General features: G+C 48.5%; 1 protein-coding gene across 3 annotated transcripts in view; it reads left to right on the top strand.

The window, feature by feature from the left end:
• The window catches only part of CAPN15 (calpain 15), a 108,808-nt gene that overhangs the window by 14,826 nt on the left and 74,556 nt on the right, over window positions 1-19,426 (top strand). The window contains exon 1 of one of the 3 annotated variants that reach the window (XM_039491191.1): window positions 17,207-17,419. The exons of the other annotated variants lie outside the window; for them this stretch is intronic. Coding sequence (XP_039347125.1) covers window positions 17,244-17,419 — 176 coding nt within the window. The 5' untranslated portion in view covers window positions 17,207-17,243. Of the gene's footprint in view, window positions 1-17,206; window positions 17,420-19,426 lie in introns of those variants that run through there. 3 annotated transcript variants of the gene reach the window in all.

Here is a 19,426-nt window from a genome sequence, read left to right as displayed (position 1 = left end):
GGGAAGAGCAGTCTTCCCTATTCTGATGACTTATTGTGCAGTTAGGGAGGGAGTCCAGGATGTGCCAGGCGTATGTTGTCTTTGTAAATCCAAATAAATATTAAGCCCTGGAAAAGTTTGAAGTACCACTAAAAGGGTCTGGCATCCTGCTAAAGCTTGGGGCTGGCCCTGTGTTACTGAGGTGCTGGACTGACCCATGTAGGGAGCCAGGTATCCCTAGCGCACAGACAGGCGTGAGTGATGGTACGTGCTGGATCGTGTGCGCACTGGGGCGTCCTGAGGACACCATTTATCTTTGCTCTGAATTCCTCCTACTTTGGGAGTTTAAGCCCAGCCCTCGGCGTTACCTCAGCACTGTTTGTCCTTGTGGCAGGCTGGAGTATGTATGGTATAATCGGCTTTGTCATGTGGAAAAGACTTCACTGGGTTTTGTCAAGAGGGCTTTGAGCAAGTTTGCTGGGTTGCTCCTCTGTGTGTCTGTTGATAACGAGACTGTTGAAATCATTGGGAAGGGATATCCTGGTAGGAGTTGCCAGTGCCTCTCCCCTGAGTTATTGGCACCTATAAGCACAAGTCATATTCATATCCAAGAGAGAGAGAGATCAGGCCAGATCTGTAGCTGCTGCAAATTGGCATAGGTCCACTGAAGTCAGTAGAGCAATGCTAACTCTCACTCACTAAGGATCTGGCCTCTTGATTTTGGGGCATGTGGTTATTTTAAGTTAGGCTAGAACAAAATGAATAGACATTTTTCCTCTCTTCCTTTCCATCTAAACCCTGTTCCCTTCTCTGCTTAGTCCCATGTCCCATCATGAACTCTTGCCGTGCATGGGGGGAGATGGGACCATTCTGAGTTGCTAGCATCAGAGCCCAGTGTCACTTGGGAGGAGAGGGAAAGGAATGGAGTTCAGGAGGTTGATTGCTCTAAGCTAGTAGCGTTGGGTGGTAGCAGTAGCTAATATCTGGTTGATGGAACTAGGGGCACCGTAGCTCTGACAAGGATGTGTGAACATGGCCCAGCTTTGAGAATCCCCCTGGACAAAGCAGATCCTGCTTGTAATGTAGTTCAGGCAGATGAGTAAAGGTATCCTCCTTGGCTTTCTTTCACTAATCCGCCTCCTTCCCCCTGCCATCCCAAATGTAGCTCCATGGGATGTACTTCTGTGAGGCTGGAGTGTATTGTATATGGCTATCAGGTTTATATTATATATGTGAGTTTTTATCTTTGCCTTGGACTAGAAGGGGTGGGGTGGGGGTGGAGCAGAACAGGCTACCAGTACATTGAGTCCTGGGTAGTCTGGAATGCCTTTGCTTGTCTAGTGTTTGGTGATCACTATTGAGGAAGCAAAGGCAGGGATAGGGGCCTGTGCATAACTCTTGCCTCCCCCAACCTCTCCCACGTATTAGAGGCTCTTGCCTTAGTGGATGGAAAATGCCACAGTGGCTCCCTAAAGCTGCTTGTTGTTCCTGAGTTAAAGGATGGCGAGGATGGGGTGTGTGTCTTTCCTCACTGTCCAGGGAAGAGCAGCTGCCTCTCTTTTTGGGTTGGAGGAGGGGAATTGAATCCAATCCAGAGAAGTGGGTCACCAGCGGCAAGAGGGATTTTTCCCCCTGCCTTTACATCACAGAGGATTGCTGTCCTGTCAATGGAGCTGATGTTTGACAGCCCAGATAATGCTTTTATATTGATGTAATTAGCAGGCCCTGGGGTTTGTTGTTTGTCTCAGGGGCACCCTGCTTTTCACTCTAAATCTCCTAAATACAACAGTAGGGACTGGAGAGCTGCTCCCGGGGGACAGGAACGTGTCTGCGGCCTTTCCAGCACCATTCGAGCTTTTGGAAGGTCAAGTCCATCGCCACGGAGACTTCCTGGTGGGTTTCTTATTGGCATGCATCCTGGGCCTTCGGGAGGAGAACAGCATCTTGCTTCTTTTGGGACTGGCAGGCTGTTTCTGAAAAGCTTGAGATGATCACGTTTCACCTCTGAAATCTCAAGCTGAACATTGGACCTTTCTATCTACATTTCAAAGTAATGATGATCAGCACTGTGTATGGTCATTCCCATCCAAATGGATCCTGCAGCACTTTGCTGATGTTGTGTGGCTGTGACGTGTATACATCAAGATATAAATTGCTTTGTTCACCATTGAAATGCAGGTGATTCTGGGACAACACGTAACACCTGGTTAATGGTGCGCAGCAAAACTGCGTGAGCCTTTGGATGGGATGTGAGGAATACTGTATCCATGTGAAAATTCAGGCAGGCCAAATTGAATGGTCCAGGCTGGAATTGTGCCAGGACAGTGGGATTAATGGTTCTCTTCTTAAAAAACTGCAGTGGAATCAGCAAAGACCACAAATGGCCAGGACCTCTGTTTTTACTCCCTTTGTGAAAGAGCACCCCCTAACACCTGCCAGCAACATAACTGACTGGGAGGGAAGAGTGCCACCTACTGAAACCCAGCCAGCACTTCCTGCAATACCTAGACATCTTGCATCTAAGGCCTGGTCTACACTGGGTGGGGGATCGATCTAACGGTACATCCAGACTACCCGCCGTATGGGTGGGTAGCGATCGATTTTTTGGGGGATCGATATATCCCGTCTCATCTAGACGCAATATATCGATCCCCGAACGCGCTCCCGTCGACTCCAGAACTCCACCGGAGCGAGCGGCGGTAGCGGAGTCAACACAGGGAGCCACGGACGTCGATCCCGCGCCGTGAGGACCCGAGGTAAATCGATCTAAGATACTTCGACTTCAGCTACGCTATTCATGTAGCTGAAGTTGCGTATCTTAGATCGATACCCCGCCCCCCCGTGTAGACCAGCCCTAAGATACGCAACTTCAGCTATGAGAAAGGCATAGCTGAAGTCGTCGATCTAAGATACGCCTTAGAATCACTTACTTCGCGTCCTCGTGGCGTGGGATCGATGGCCACTGCTCCCCCGTCAACTCCGCTTCCGTCTCTCGCCGTGGTGGAGTTCCAGAGTTGATGGCAGAGTGATCGGGGATCAATTTTTATCGCGTCTGGTGTAGATGTGAAATATTGATCCCCAATAGATCGATCACTACTCGCCGATCTGGTAGATGTACTCTAAGTATCAGCCCAGCCCAGTCCTGCTTAGCCTACTGAGAGCTGACAAGATCATAGCAGGCCTCACCACTTTGTTTTCAGCCACACTGTTTTCCTGCCTGCTGAAAATCTGTCCATCCTATAAAATAAGGGTTTACATGGAAGCTAAATCATTAAATGCTCTGTCAGGTGACATATTAACTAGCTTGTGTTTGTGCAGCGCTGTTAAGATATGAAGCCCTATTATTCAACCTGAGGCAATTGGTTTCCTTGTGGTGGCAGGCAAGACCGTTGCGCTGTGCTGTGCACTTCTCTCCCTGTCAGCTCTGTTTTCCCAAACGTCTGGAGAATTGAAATGGACAAGGATCTTGCTCTCAAATTCTTGTCCATATCAGTCTCCTGCCTGCTTGTAAGATCAGAGCAGACAGGCAGAGTAGCGAGACTGTGACATACCCACGTGCAACCCCCTGCGCCCAAGCACAGTTAGGAGGTGCGTATGTGCACACACGCTTTCAAAAGTGATGTGGAGCCCTCTATCCCGATATCATCACTTATGCTGCATATTATCATCGGGCATCAATCTGAAAATGTCTCATTAACTGTGAGTTAGTGGCTATCTTCATGAGAAACAGAAATGAATAGTTTTGGAGCTTGAGTTGGTATGGCCTGTATATCTGGCTGTCTTATAAAAGATACACTCTAGGTTAGCCAGAAGATACTGGGATTGCTTCAAGAATCACTGGATGACATTCTATGGCCTGTGCAAGAGATCAGGCTAAGATTCATAGATTCTAGGACTGGAAGGGACCTCGAGAGGTCATTGAGTCAAGTCCCCTGCACTCATGTTCGCAATGGTCCCTTCCAGCCTTAATCTATGAACTTGTACTGGGCCTCAAAGTCTAGAGGAGTTTCTTGCCTGCTCAGCATCACTTTTAGTATATCTCATAGACTGCTGGTTAGATGCTATTAGCAGTACCTACATCCAGCTTGAATTCATGCGGTGGGTCTGATTCTCCATTGCCTTGGCATCTGGCATCCCATGTGCCTGTGCAAAGTATCCGCAAAACACTACGAAATAAAATTCTCTGCTTGCCTGCGCTGATGGTTGCCCACTTTGCACAGGTGTAACTGATAGCACAAGGTGGAAGGCAGGTGCAGAAACATGCCTGTAATTTTAAAGATAAACTGTTGTAAAGTTTTGAGAGGTGTTTTTAACCGCCCTGTACGATTCACAAAGTATATACATAAAAGTATGTAGCCTTGTGGTTTTAACTTTTATTCACTCCGCAGACCCTGAGCTGCAGCTGTTCTAGTGTGTCTGTGGGACACTGGCCACTCTGAAATGTAGATTAAAAGAGCCAAACAATTACAAACAGGGGTTCTTCGTGACTTTGTCACAGGGGTTATAATTTCTCATATGGTGTCTCAGCCCAAAGGAGACTGGGAGCGGGGCTGGGATAGGAGGGTGGGTTTTATTAAAATCATTTGAGCTGGTTTAGAGATTTGAGAACATGAGGGAAATGCATCTTTTTTAAAATAGCTGTTTTTTGCAGTAGGATAACAAAAATTAACCTTTAAACTTCAAAGCTTAACAAGCGCATTTAACCTATTCAGAGGAATCTTTGTTCATACATTTCTAGTAGATGCAATTGCTAATGACACATTGGCCATACAGAATAATTGTCTGTTACTGTATTTGAACACGCAGGCAGTGGGACCATCCGGAGAGCCTGGTGGGCACGTACGGATCCCTCCAGAGATCCTGTCCCTATTGCTGATTGTAGGAAGCTGCCCAGAGTCCGTACTGTTAGGATCCTGCTGAGTTTTCTAGGTGTCAAAGAGCCCTCACTGAGCGAATGGTAGCAGAAATGGTAACAGAACAATGAGGCGACAGCCCGTTCTGAACAGAGACCAAAAGTCTCTGTGTAACCCCTAACCACAATAGATAGGCTCCTGTTTCCAGGCAGCTTCAAACGCTGATGCTGTAAGAAGCCCCAAAGCCTTCTGGGAGTTGTAGTTCTGAAGAATCCACAAGCATGGTGAGTGACTTAAAAATAAGGAGTGTATTGTATGCATTGGTGAGGTGCTCATCAGCATGGTATCTCAACAATTGTTTATTCATATTCGTTTTCCCTCCATTCACCGACTCTACACCACTGTCAGTTGGTGCCGATCCTAGCAGACGGTAGCTGTCATTTAAGCAGCATGCCAGATCCTCAGCTGGTGTATCTGACATGCATTGATTAAGGTGGCACTTTGCTGGCTTACACCAGCTGAGGATCTGGCCTATAGAGTGGAAACCAAGACCCAAGCCACTGGTTCACAATCCTTTTCTATTCTTATCATGGAGGGCAGGAGGGGTTCTGTCCTTTCTCTCCCCATCCTCCACATCCCTTTTCCCCAGTACAGTCTGCACTGCCTCCCCTTTTCCCTGTCTGTTTTCTGGCTTTCTCCCTTTCACTCTTTGGTAATTCTCCCTCCGTGTATCAGAAGGCTCTGTGCTGCTGGGGCTGGGTTGCGTGTGCTCTTGTGACGAAAGCGGTGTTGCAACAGCGGAGGAGAGAACCTTGGCCCAGTGGGATGATGGCCTGAGCTTTGCAGCCTTATAAACTGGAGCTGCCCAGGCAGTTGGCTGTGTCAGAGGCCATCTCCAGAACCGGGAGGGCAAGCAACAGCAGATGTGATATTTCCAGCTTGGGGAGCAGGGCCCACCGGTGGGACAGCGATGCGAAGTGGAAGGGGAAGATGGATCCAGGGTAATGCAGCTCTTAATGCTCCTTTTCTCCGCCCAAGGAGTGGAGGTGGGTGTGTTTGGGCCGGATTTGCGCCTTCGGGTTGGCTTGGCTGCTCTTTCTCTAGAGGACTTCTTTCTTGGCCAGCCTCACATCCCAGTGAACTAGGAACATGGCTAAGTTGGGCTTATTCTGATCTTCCCTTGCAAGGATCCCTTGCCTTCAGGCCCTGTGTTGGGGGCAGACCATTTTCAGGGCCTGAAAGCTTTACTCTGGATGCTGTCAGCTTGTCAAAGAGGGGAAGCCTCCAAGATACCTGGAGCTTTGTAGCTAAGAACCAGGACCTTGAACTGGCTTTGGAATCAAATGGGGGAGCTGTCAGACTGCAAGGGGTACCTGTGTGAGATGCTCTCACCAAGTCAGCCCACTGCATGGACAGGGTGGAGTCTTCATGTGGCCTTGGCATCCAGCTTCAGGTGAAGAGTTGGGGTGATTCAGCCTGGGTCACTAAGACCAGCTTTGGGGTATAATCTCCTGGCCACTTACAGGCATCTTTCACTACAGCTGTCTGAGGAGCAGTGATGACCTGGAGGCTGTGCACTGCCTTCACAAAAGGTGGGCAGGTGCCCTTGGAGGGTGAGGTCAGCCCCCCCCCCCCACATGTTGCCTCTGGGTCAGTGACTTGGCTAGTTCCTGACATACCCCCTTCTAGTCTACTGCTTGCACCCCGTGCCAGTGTGCCCCTTGGGCTACTGCACAGACCCAGCTGTGTGGTCTCCTTGCAACGCATGCAGCAGCCTCTGTGATCACCTTCTGTTTGGTGTGAGTTGCAAACTCAACTCTTGTGTTGTGACTCCCATGCCTTATTGTCATACAACTTGTTTTCCAGAGTGAAACTCTTCTGCCTGTCACTGGGTGTGGCGGCCGCTACGGTGAGAGAGAGGGGGCTGAGACAAGGAACTACTAGTGGAGTGATGCAGAATGACTGCATGTCTAACCAGGCACCTGAGTGTGACATCTGCAGCAGGTGATCTCTGAGCTGCTCTCTTAAAGGCACTCTGAGAATCTAGGGGGTTGGTCTTGGAGTAATTGTGGATTCCTTCCCCACCCACTTCACAGGGGTCAGCTGCTGGTCACCTCTGTATTGTGTGTTTCTCTTAGAGGGAGACCCTAGCTATAGTACAATGCCATTGCTCATGCTCTGGTCTGGATAGCCACGCCCACTCCCTGAAAGCCTCCATGTTATTTTGAAGTCTTGCCTTTTAGGAAGTCATCTGTTCCCCATATGACTGTTTTCTTTGTTCATTGCTGCTGTGCTGGTTAAATGCTGCTAAGGCTTTGTCTAAACACACCAGTTATACTGGTGTTGTTAAAGTGGCACAACTCCTGAAGGGTGGATACAGTTACACCAGTATAAAAGTGGTTACATTCCCTGTATAGCTATTCCCATTTGGGAAGGGGAATAAACTGCATTAGTATACAGCCGTTTTATACTGGTATAACTGCATCCACACCAGGGATTGTACCTGTATACCTATTTCATTAAGAAATCACTAAGAACTGAAATAGTTACACCAATATAAAATCTGTGTACTGGTCTACAGTGGTGTAGACCAGACTCTTTTTGTACTTTATAAAGAGAGGGCTGGTGTCTGGGTGTGTGTGTGTATAGACACTTGAGCAGGTCTCAGTTATTCCGATATCTTTCTTTTTTTGGTTTGTTTCTAATGCAAATACCAAATAACAACCTACTGCCTGTTGACGCTCATCCGACCTCTCCACCTGCTTGAGGCCAGTTCCGAAACACTGGCCCTCCAAAACTTAGGACAGTGAATTGGAAATTAGGACACAGTAAATGACTAGTTCAGGGAAACTCCAAACCCTGTAACCCGGAGGAAGGGTTCTTGGTAACTTTAGCTGGCTAACTTAACTTCTGTAAGTCTTTCATTCCCTGTGTCATGAAAGGAGGCTTGATAAAGCACCGCAAGGGCTTAAGAGCGGCTGTGTAGAGGGCAGGGATGCAGTACGGATGCTGTGCGTAGCCCTTGTCTCTCACATCGCAGGATACGTTCTGTAGGTCAGATATTGCTACCTAGCTACCACAGGATTTTCTATAGAACCCATCACACTGGCATCCAAATGTTTCCCAGATGAACTAGAACTAGATCTAGATCTGTATTGCCTAAGGGATAGTATCAGAGGGTGGGATGCCTACTTCTTCCTGCTCCAAGATCTGGCTCTTCCAGTCCCTGCCTGATGCAGCCTCCCTCTGGTGACTGTGGAACTCCGCATCTTATAGCAGCTCTTGGCCATGTCCTGTGTTGATGGGCCAGCCCTTCATACACTTATCTCTGTGGCTTAGCTGGCATGCAATTAACATACACTCCCTTTACCCTGTGGAATATCTTGAGTTTTGTACAGTGCCATGGAGTGCAATGTGCTTTAAAACCTTCACTGAAATACAAACCGTACTTGGGATCATTCTACTCACCATGGGGTGGCCTATTAGATGGGTTAGAGGAGGGGTGGGGAAATAGATGATGCTGTATAAAATGTAGCTAAGATTTGCTCATCTCATTGATGGGGGTGATCCTCGACTCGGGACTTCACTTCCCCCACTGACTGTCGGGGCACAGAGAAAGGTGTGGTTCTTTATTCTTTCTTTATTCTGTTCTTTCACATAGTTTTCCGGTGAGTTATGGTTCATGGTTATTTCCAAACGTCATGGCATTAAATGACCGTAAGAGCAGTCAGTTCAGAGAGGGCACATAGTTTGTAAATGGCAATAAATACAGATGCTCTGTCTTCGTTTTAGCATCACTTTCATCTGGCTTTGCCTCATTATTGCTCTAGCTGCTCGCCCGTTGGTGCTGCCGTACGGAAAGATGGCGTCAGAAGCAGTCATCGCACTGAATCACGGAGATCCCATAAAGCGGATGGAGTGAGGAGACAGTGCCTTGTTCTTACTCATGTTTATCTCTAGCTGTGAATGTCCAATAACAACAATCCTACCCTGCACAGGCTGGCACAGCCTCAGACGGGAGGATCAGCACTTGACCAATCAACACCCAACTGTAGCAGAAAAGAGAAACTGTTTGTTTTCTGGCTGCGGGGGAAATTCAGAGTTAGGATAAACCTGTCTAAAAACAGAGGAAACTTGTGTGTGCATCATCCAAGAAGTGTTACCCTGGTGAGAGTCTCGCATGCTTTCCTTCCATGGAATCTTCTTGTTAGACTCTGATGCCTATTAAATATATAGCACGTTTGTAGCACACAACTTAAAGCTTCGTGCTTATAATGCAACTGTTCTCAGTAGGCAGACTGTAAAGGTGAGGCAAACCGCTGGGTGGACCGAGATGATAAAGGGTCTATTGCAAGGATTATAAACACAGAGGGGGAAAGGTTCTGAAAATTTAGACCTTCTCATAAATGCTTGCAGAGATTGGATGCTGTGGCCTGGCTTGTCTTTCTCCTCCTCCCCCCACCACATGAGGCACCTGTTTAAACTACTGCTGTGTTGCTAATGAGACCAGCCATGCCAGTTCACATGCTATTGTTAACTCTGTGTTTAAAATCTATCCACAATTGGCTAATAAACTGGAAAATATGAGCAGCCCTATTGCACCTCATTGAAGTAATGTTAATTGGCTTAGTAGAGCACCGGGCTTCCATAGTGTTTGTTTTTTGAAATTTGTGTACACTCAGCCCTGCTTAATCGCAGTTGGCTTGCGATCTCGGTGCTTATTCAGATAAAATGAACTTCCTGCTCATAAATCAATGACAGAAATGGGTGCTGGGATTAGTTGCCACTTAAAAGGACACAGTCAGTCGCTTTTTTGTAGCTTTTAATTAGGATTTTGATTTCCCTTTCAAATCTGTATAATCCCCTGTCTTGAAGTTTGTTTGGCATGATAGATTTACTGTACCTGATCAGACAGTTGCTGTCTAGCCCTGGTGTCCTGCTTCCAGCTGTGGTCATTACTTGACTTTTCTTCTGTCTACAGCATGGTGAAGTGGAAACTTCTTTGACCTTAGCAGCAATGAGTTGATGCCATGAAGCTGGCTTGAAACTGCTGTTCCTATTGCTTGTGACCTTTTTGTGTGTGTCATACTCTGATTCCACTCCCTCTGTGTGAATGTATTAGGAAGTGGTATTCAATGGAGCTCAAGCCAGCCTGGCTCTTGGCTTGCGTGTCCCCCCCCCCCCCCCCCCAAGGTAGTCCAGAAACAAATCCCCATGATCCCAGGTTACAGGGAGTTCAGATGTGGAACTGAGAGATGTGGCTTTATTTGGTGGCATGTGTGTAGCTCCTATGATGTTAAAGGAATGGTTTTAAGTATGTGGCTCTGGTAATTGCCATTCAGTGACCCCCACATTTGATGTACTCTGTAAAAAGGATCTTTCCTGGTAACAGGGACCTGAGCGCTCTCTTCTTGGCACATCACCACCAGTAATAGATTCTGCAGGGCAAATTTTACCCTCCTTTACAGCTCTCTACAAGAGGTACTTATCTGCCCCCCATTACTGTATTATCTGAGCACCTCAAAATCTTTACTGTATTTATCCTTGCCCTGCCTCCCAGGGATGTTGCAGTTCTGTTGTCATCCTCTCTGTGCCTTAGTTCCCCCTCTAAGTGACTTGCCAGGAGCACACAGGAAGTTTGTGGCAGAGCACGGAATTGAACTTTGGTCTCTCAAGTCCCAGGCTGGTATCCTAGCCATGGGGCCATCCTGTCTCACAACCATATTGATGTCCCAAAGGTTGTATGGGCTGTGAGGGGGTTTGCACAGCTTTGTAACTGATCAGAAACTATCAACAGCCTTGTTTACTGATGTACAGTGATCTGGAGTCTGTCCTTTCCCTAGCTGTGCTGGCTCTGCAGGACTAACAGGAGGAAAGGGCAGTGAAAATGTTGTTTTTTGTCACCAAGGCAGCAGTTACACACAGGGCACTGACTGTACAAGGAAGTGTCAATTTCTACCTGGCCACTTTTCAATTGAACCGCCCTTAAGCTGCTGCAGCTGCCAGCAGGGAAGCCCACGGGGCCACCTATTGTACTGCAGGACCATTCAGACTGGTGGCTGCATGCTGTCACGACCATGGAGTCTCAGGGCCTTATTTCAGCCTCAAAATATAGGGAGGAGAGGGTTTTGTTGCTTAAACACCTAGGGAGGCTGTTTGCTTTCTCAGTCCAGCAGCTGTGACTCCCTAAAGGCATCTGAGGATGGAAAGGAACGTAGTTGTTTCCTCCTCCCACCACAGTGTAGCTTCTTATTGAAGTCCTATCCACATCCTCTGGAAAGCACACGCTGCTTCGCACCCATGTGGCATCTTTCAGCCCTGGCCCAATGGAGCCGAACACCTACTTATTTTATTTACATTTCCCCCTTCCCATCGCTCCCCTACACACAGATACACACATACATCACATGCCTCTGTAACATCCCCTTGATCGCTGTGTGTGACCCTCTCCTTACCTCTATGATCCTCTTACATTAACACACATGCCACTGTGTTACTCTTACAGTCATACAACCCTGCTTACACATACACCCCCTGTAGCTATACACACAGCACTGGATGACTCCATTACACAAACACTCTTTTGTGTAGCTATACACAGCCCATCACACACATTACTGTGACCCCCTTACATGCACATCCCCAGTAGCTGTGCACTCCCTTATACCCCTCACTCTGACCCCCCTTCCACACACACACCCTGTAACTATATACACATCAGTGTGTGACCTCCCCTTTCAGTATACCCAGGAGAGGATTTACCATGAAACAGTGCAGTGGCATGGGGCCCCCAACAACCGGGGGCCTCCCAAAATGCAGGACAAATATCTGACAACCTGTCCTCAAGTCCCAGCCGGTGGCGCAGGAGGGCGCAGGCAGGCTGCCTGCATGCCGTGGCTGCTGGGCCCACGCTGCTCCCGGAACCGGCCAGCTTCTGGCACGCAGGCAGCCTGCCTGAGCCCTGCTGCGCCTTATTTCACTAGGAGGGCGGTGAAGCACTGGAATGGGTTACCTAGGGAGGTGGTGGAATCTCTATCCTTAGAGGTTTTTAAGGCCCAGCTTGACAAAGCCTTGGCTGGGATGATTTAGTTGGGTTTGGTCCTGCTTTGAGCAGAGGATTGGATTAGATGACCTCCTGAGGTCTCTTCCAACTCTAATATTCTATGTCTCTGTGCACCCCTGGTGGGGAGGAGGCGGTTGCTCCATGCGCTGCCCCCGCCCCGGGCAGCGCATGGAGACTCGCTGCCTCCCTCCCCACAAGGGGTGTGCAGAGATGTGCCAGCAGCAGGGCTAAGGCAGCTCCCTGCCCACTCTGCTTCCCTCCCTCCCTCTGTGCCACTTTGTTCCCGGAAGTGGCCGGCATGTCCTTGCGGCCCCTGGGGTGTGCGTGTGTGTCTCTCCGTGTGCTGCCCTCTCCCCTTCCCGAGTGCCGACTCTGCAGCTCCCATTGGCTGGGAACTGCGGCCAATGGGAGCTGCGGGGGTGGTGCCTGTGGGCAGTGGCACGTGGAGGCCCCCTGCCTAGGAGCCGCTGCCGGAGGGCTGTGTGTGTTGGTTGCTTTGGGAGCCATGTCACCCGAGGTAAGCGCGGCCCCCCAAACCTCTGCCCCAGCCCAGAGCCTGAACCCCACCCTCCAACCCAGAGCCTGCCCCCTGCACCTCCACCTGCACCCCCGCCCCAATCAAGGTACCTCACTTTATTTTAATTTATTTCCCATTACTTATAATAGAGGAGGAGGATGAAGGGGGGGGGGAAATGGGGAGGGAGGGGAGAGAATGTTCTTTCTTGGCTGAGTCCTGAGGGGGGCCCCTGAAATAAAGCTGGGTGTAGGGTCCCACTAACTCTAAATCTCCCCCTGAGCACACCCCCAGTAGCTGTGCACATCTTTACATCCATCCCTGTGTGACTCCCCTTGCAGCACACCCCTGGTAGCTGTGCACTCCCTTACACCCCTCACTGTGTGACATTCAATTGTGCAGGCCTGAAATACACCCCCTCGACGCCCCCCGCACCACGCTTTGTTTCCAGAGTGGTGCACAGCTGGCCCTGGGGTTGGGCGCATCTGCTCGGGGCTGGGAAGCACTGTGCGAGCTGTGAGCCATCCGCACCCTGGGCTCAGCCTGCGAGCACCCCGTTGTGGGGCCAGCCCGATGCTCTCCCGTTTCCTCCTGCCGGGAGCGAGTGTCCGGCGCTGTACGCTGCTCTTCCTGGGAGAGGAGTAGACGGCTGGGGGATCTCTCGTGCGGGGCGAGGTGGCCGAGCAATTGCAGCTGCCATCCCCGAGGCTCCACCTCCCCCGGCTGGCACACAGTTTGGGGGGAAGAGGGTGCACACCCTGTGGCCCCGCCGGCTCGGAGCGGCTGCAGCCGAAAGCCGGGTGAGCGGAGCCACCCCACCCGGGCTGGGCAGCGGCGGGGCGAGCGAGGCGGGGGTCAGTGCGGACCACGCCGGCTGTTGCGTTGCCCCGGGCGCGCTGTCTCCCTAGCGGGGCCACTCTTCGCTGCGAGCCCTGGAGCCCTACCAGCTGCCCACCAGTAGCTCCGGAGCCCGCTTCGCTTTCCTTCCCCCGAGCCACAGTGTGAGCGAGAAGCGGAGCCTCGTGCATGGCTTGTCTGGATCGGCTTCGCAGTGGTGTGACCCCGGAGCGGGCACTGCTGCAGCGATCCTGCTGATCTGCTCTGCTCTTAGGGAGGCTGCTGCTGGTGGCTTTGGGGAGGGATGTGTGAGGGGGTGGTGATAGGTGGGTGATGGGGTAATTTACTTCCAAAAATCAAATCAGTTTGTTTTGAAAACAGTATTTCAGGAGCAATTAACTTCACCACTCCAAACCTAGTAATTACTGCACTTTAAAACCCTCAAAGAAAACACATAGGTGCTTAACTATTCATTTCTACTAGCTAACCTTCCCCCCCCCCCCAATCTGTTCTTCCTTGTGTTGCCCCTGTGTCAAGGGGCAAATTAAATCAATACAAGCAGTGCCTTCTTCCCTAGGAGGAGAAATCTGCTGTCCCCCAGCTCCAGCTGTCCAGGAATTTCCTAACTAGGGAGTGGGAGCCTGTGTTTGTTTTTTCTCCCCTTTACCTGTGTGAAGTTTTCTGTGCTTGCCATATCACTTGCTAAATATATTTAACACACATTATTTACCCATCTGTGTGTCCTTTCCACCTTCGGAGTTTTACAAATCACTGAATGCAAGACCCTTAATAATAATACTCAACACTTATATTGCACTTTTTCACAGTGCTGCCAAGAATTAACTAATCCCGGCTAAATACCCATGTGAAGTAGCATGTAATTATTAGAACTTGCATTCATTTTTTTTTTTTAAAACATCACTTATTTTTCTGAAGGGCAAACGGTGGGTTGGATTATTAAGCCATTCCCTGACCAACTCTGTTCTAGGCATGGGAGCAGGCATGAGTTCTGCATAAAGTTGAAATGAGGAGGCATCCAACGCTGACACTGCTGACACTGTTCTTGCTTGTTTGCAAACTGGATCTTAATAATGGGGGGCTCCTGTTGGTTAAAGGGAGGGCCATTCTTAGTGCTGAGGGGTCCAGCCCAAGATGAGGGATTTAATGCTTTGCCCAAAGCAATCCGATTTCACAGTGCTGACAGAAAAGTAGCCCAAATAGAGTTGGAGACAGCTACAGCTTAGCTAGGTTATCCTGCCCCTATTTATAGATTCCTTCCTTCACCCAACTCCACCCACCGCAGAGGTTTACTGAGTAGTATTAAACCAGGATTCCATCATCTCTGTTTCCCAAAATACATTTGCATTCAGGGTGGCTGATCAGACTTCCTGTAACAGACCTAGAGAGACAGGGGAGGAGGAATGGGACAGGGCAGCAGTAATATGCTGGATGCCAGCTGCTTGCATCATTGCTAACTTGTCTTCCACCTAGCAGAGTCTGAGGAGTTAAAACTTGCATGTCCCTGAAGCTTTGTCTTCTAGAAGGGGTAAGAGGAGTGGCTTTGGCCTTTTCAGCTTGGGTGAGTTGCTGAGGAAATGGTTTCAAACGAGACTGTTGAGTTACTTTATCTGGTTGTGCAATTCTTTGCTCGGAAAGATTTTTAACATTAGATTTCCTTCCCATCCTTTGCTTGTGTTTTAATTTGGTGAATCATTAGTATCTGCATTTTTCTGATCTCGATTTCCCTCTTGCCTGTTAAAATTTGAATCTTGGAGGGGAAAAAAGTTTCAGCCTACCAGCCCTGTTGGTCATATGCCAAACGCTTCTCAGTCTCTTCAGCTGTTTAGCCAAACTGGCTGCTGGAACATATTAGGAGAGTGGCACTGGTGAAGTTATCAAAGGCTTAGGCAGAAGAAGGTTAAGGCTTTTTATAGATGCAAAACAGACCATGTCTCAAATCTGACCTACCTTTACAATTATAATAAACTTAGGAGAAATGTCCTCTGGATGTTAAGTATCTTTCTTTTTTTTTTTAAAATTCCACCTTTTTCCCCCCTCTAGCAAGGAAAATATAACTTCTTACAACTTACTCAGATGGCAGGAAAAAACAAGGGACCATTTTTGCCAGTCCCCCAATAATCAATGAGTTCCTTGTGTTGGCTCTGTGATGGTGGCATCGTACCAGATGCACAGAATCTGTGTTGGCTGATTAGGGAGACAAAATCAAGGAAGGGCAAAGAAATAATTATTCTTGGACTTTTTTTTTTAACTGATCATTACAGACCATAGAGAATAAAAAAGAAACCATTTAAAAGGTAGTTAATAATGTCCATTTAATAACTAATATATTGAGTTTTGGTGCTAAGCTCCTAGCAAAACTGCACCTGTTGCAAGAGCTCCAGTGTTTTGGGGTCTGCTATCCACCGAGACCTTTCTTGATCCCCTGAAACAATCCCAGGAATGAAAAACTGTGTTTTACAGTCTTTGTTTCAGTCTTTTATTGTACTAAGCAGCTTCTTCATGAAGGTCTTCCTACAATTCATTCGTCTCTGCAAATCCTGGTGGGTAATTGAATAAGCTCTGCTGTGAAATTTTTTCCCCTCCTTGTTTCTTCTTCTTTTTTTTTTTACTCTGATAAATGTTCCCTTGATCCTTTTCCTTCTTACACAAATCCAGACTGTAAGATCTTTATTTTTCCTTAAGAAAAGGGGTGTGTGTGTGTGTGTGTGTGTAAGTAATATAGTATTTGAAGATCAAAGGAAAGTAAATGTTCCTGTACTTCTGGTTTGTGGAAGTTTGATGCAGTAAATTGTGAAAATTGGAAGAACAAGAAAGAATAAGGGATTCCCTTTTTGTTGTTGTTGAATGTTTGTTAGAAATCTAGTCTGCCTGAAAGGGTGTAAACGTTTCACATTTCATTCCATATGCAAAATGGTTGTGGAAAATTTACCAGCCGAGGCACAAAATCTGCCTGTCATCCCTTTTACTAGGATGATGCTGAAAAAAAAGAATGAAGCATTATTCCTTTTAAAAAACAAACAAAAAAAACAAACAAAACCCTCCTTGACCTAGACCAGGGGTTCTCAAACTGTGGGGGTCAGGACCCTCAGGGAGTCACGAGGCTATTACATGGGGGGCGGGGTTCGCAAGCTGTCAGCCTCCACCCCAAACCCCGCTTTGCCTCCAGCATTTATAATGGTGTTAAATTAAAAACACATTTTAATATATTTATAAGGGAGAGTTGCACTCAGAGGCTTGCTATGTGAAAGGGGTCACCAGTAAAAAAGTTTAAGAACCACTGCCCTAGACAAACAGACAAGTCCTACTTTTCAGGGTTGACTTAATTGGCTCGTCAGATTTTTAGAGTTTGGGGCCTTCAGAAAACCCCTTCTGTGCTAGTCGTTCCCAAGTGCTGGTGCTTCAGGCATTGTGATTGAGACTCTACAGTTTATCCTTAGACTCCTTTATCTTAATGACAGTCCTCTGTGCTTGGCTCTGCTGGGTCATCTTCCACCAGCTGCGCTTCCTGGTGGGTTGGGAACAGTTGACTAGGCGGCTACAGGCATTGCCAATCACACCCAAGGTCTTAGGTTGGTAAACTGGTACAGCTGCCCCCTGAAGTTAGGGAGCTAGGGGTCTATGGTGTTTAACCAGAGGAAGCCTCTGTGAAACCACCCTGTGTCTCCCACCTCCAGACTGGGATGGACTGGCCTGTTAAAACAAAACCTCCCCATCCCCTGGTAAACTCTGGAACTGTCTTGTTCAGAGAGTTCATTAGCAGGTTTTGGGAACCCCAGTGGTGGTGATCTATATCATACCTTGTTTCTTTCTCTTCTTTTCCTTTCCCTTTTTTTTTTCCTTCTTTTGATCAGAACCGACCTCCCTTTCTACAGTGTTGGGATCTTTACGCCAGTCCATGCCGCAGCACCTCGCCCCTTTCCACTGGCTCGGACCTAACCTAGGATAAATCTTGGCGTAATCTGGGTAGGGGGGAACCATGGGGAGCTCTGCTTCATCGCTGGCCGCAGAGACGGAGTCGGACCATGGCTTCACTAGCCCACCCTACCCGGGGCACCCGGTTGCGAGCTGGTATAGGAGTAGGCACAGTGGCCCTGTTTGGGAAAGTGCCCTTATAACACGGCAGCATCAGCACTTACAGCACCGGGCACGAAGGTAAGAAAGAGGGAAAGAAGCCTGATCGCATACCTCTCAGCTGTGCCCTGAACCCAGGACAGTACACTTTGGGGCTAAATTACCTTCTGCCCTGCTTGGCCATGGTCAGCTTTACTGCGGCCAGATCTTGGTCCAGTTGAAATCTGGGGTCAAATTCCTATTGACATCAGTAGGGCCAGGCTGTGTCCTTTTGTAGAGCAGCTGATGTCTCAAAGAAAACCTCCTGCGTGTCTATCCCAAATTTCCCTGCTCCGTTTAAAAGCAGAGCTGCCTTCATGAGAATGGACTCTTGATTCCTTTAAGCATTGGCCCTGGTCCTGCTGCTTATTGCCCCTCTTCTTTCTTGTGACCTCCCAACTGGTTGCTATAGAAGTGATGACAGTATCACAAATGGAGGGTTATGATGCCAGGTTGGTGGGGATAAACAGCAAGAGTCTATGAACTCCTAAGAGCGAGATATGGTGTTTTCATGCTAATGCCCTTGGCAAGAAATAACAAGAGGAAAATAAAAATCACATGCCAAAAACCAAACAGGCCTCAGAGACAATTACCTCCAAGGGGAACACTAATCCCCCCTTCTCCGGTGAGATCTGCAGATCAAACTGCAGCTGAAGCACTATACGTCCCACTATCTTTTTCTCCCTGCGAGCTGCTCGCAATTAAGATTTTTCCTCCTATTAGGTGGCTGGTGTCCTATATTTAGTCTCTTGCAGGTTGAGAGGTATGTTGAAAGCATCTAACAGTGTGCTGCCCGGGGGGGCTTGGCTATAAAGGCTGCTCTGTTTTGCGCTAATAATATTTGAGCCTCTGGTTAATGCTTGCTTTTTATAGCTTCTCGGCTTGTAGGGTGACTGTACCTGCCTGAGTCTGTATAGAGCCTGTAGGAGTAGCAGCTTGCTGCCAAGCGTCTCTGAGCTGTTATGGCTTCACTCTGAAAGCATTTGCTGTGATGACAGTGTTTGTGTATGTCGTGTACCAGTCTTTTGCCCACTGCTGTAAATCCCAGTGAGTTTTTTTTGCCCTGCTTCATGGCATCTGGGTCTTGCTGGCACAGACACGGGGAGACCCTGGGGCAAACAATTTCATGCTGTGCTCCTTCGCAGCTCTGCCTTGGGTTTCCTGTAAAACCGGCAACTGTGTAATTTAATCAGTTGTTACATTTGCTCTCAGTCATGTGACCAGATTCCCAGCAATACTCCAGGGGGCTTTAAAAAGGCCATGTCATGTAGTTTGTGCCATTCTAGCTGTGCCACCAGCCTCTGGGACTGGCCCCTTGTTAACGAGTGTAGATCTCAAGTGTGTACCTTCTATGTCTGTGCAACAGTTGTTCTCCTCCCAGTTTAAATGCTTGCTTCTCATCTAGGGTGGCCAGACAGCAAATGTGAAAAAACGGGACGGGGTGGGGGTGGGGGTTAATAGGAGCCTATATAAGAAAAAGACCCAAAAATCAGGACTGTCCCTATAAAACTGGGACATCTGGTCACCCTATTCTCATCTGTACTGCACATCAGGGTTCTGAAACTGAATTTCCAAACCTCCCACCGGGGAGAGAAACAATGGCACAAACAACTGTTCCTCCTCTGGCTGAAATGTCTGAGCAGCATACGCTGGAGAGGCAGGAGCCAGGGTCTGCAGGGCTGAGCCAGGGAGCTGCTCGTGGGCCTGCGTGATACCAAAAGGCAATGTGTGCTACTCTTGCAGAAGATCTGACTGATCTAATTCAGTGCAGCATTTGGTTCGGATTTTGGAGGACTTGAGAACCTGTGTGGTGAGATGGTGCATTGTGGGATACTGGAGCATGGATGTAAGTTTCCTAACTGGTCAGCCTCCATGGTGGAAAAGGTGTGATGGATGTGGTGCTCAAGAGGAGGAACAACTGGTTTCCGAGCAGATAAAGCCGGTGTCTTGTTAGGGGAGCTATATGAGAGCTGTGTGTTTCCCACTAGAGCGGGAGTACAGAAATAATCTCCCCCCCCCCCCCCCCCAAAGTAGACTGTGGCTCTAGTA

This window comes from Mauremys reevesii, linkage group 10, assembly GCF_016161935.1.
Source record: "Mauremys reevesii isolate NIE-2019 linkage group 10, ASM1616193v1, whole genome shotgun sequence".
NCBI lineage: Eukaryota > Metazoa > Chordata > Testudines > Geoemydidae > Mauremys > Mauremys reevesii.
This window is presented reverse-complemented; position numbering and strand designations above follow the sequence as displayed.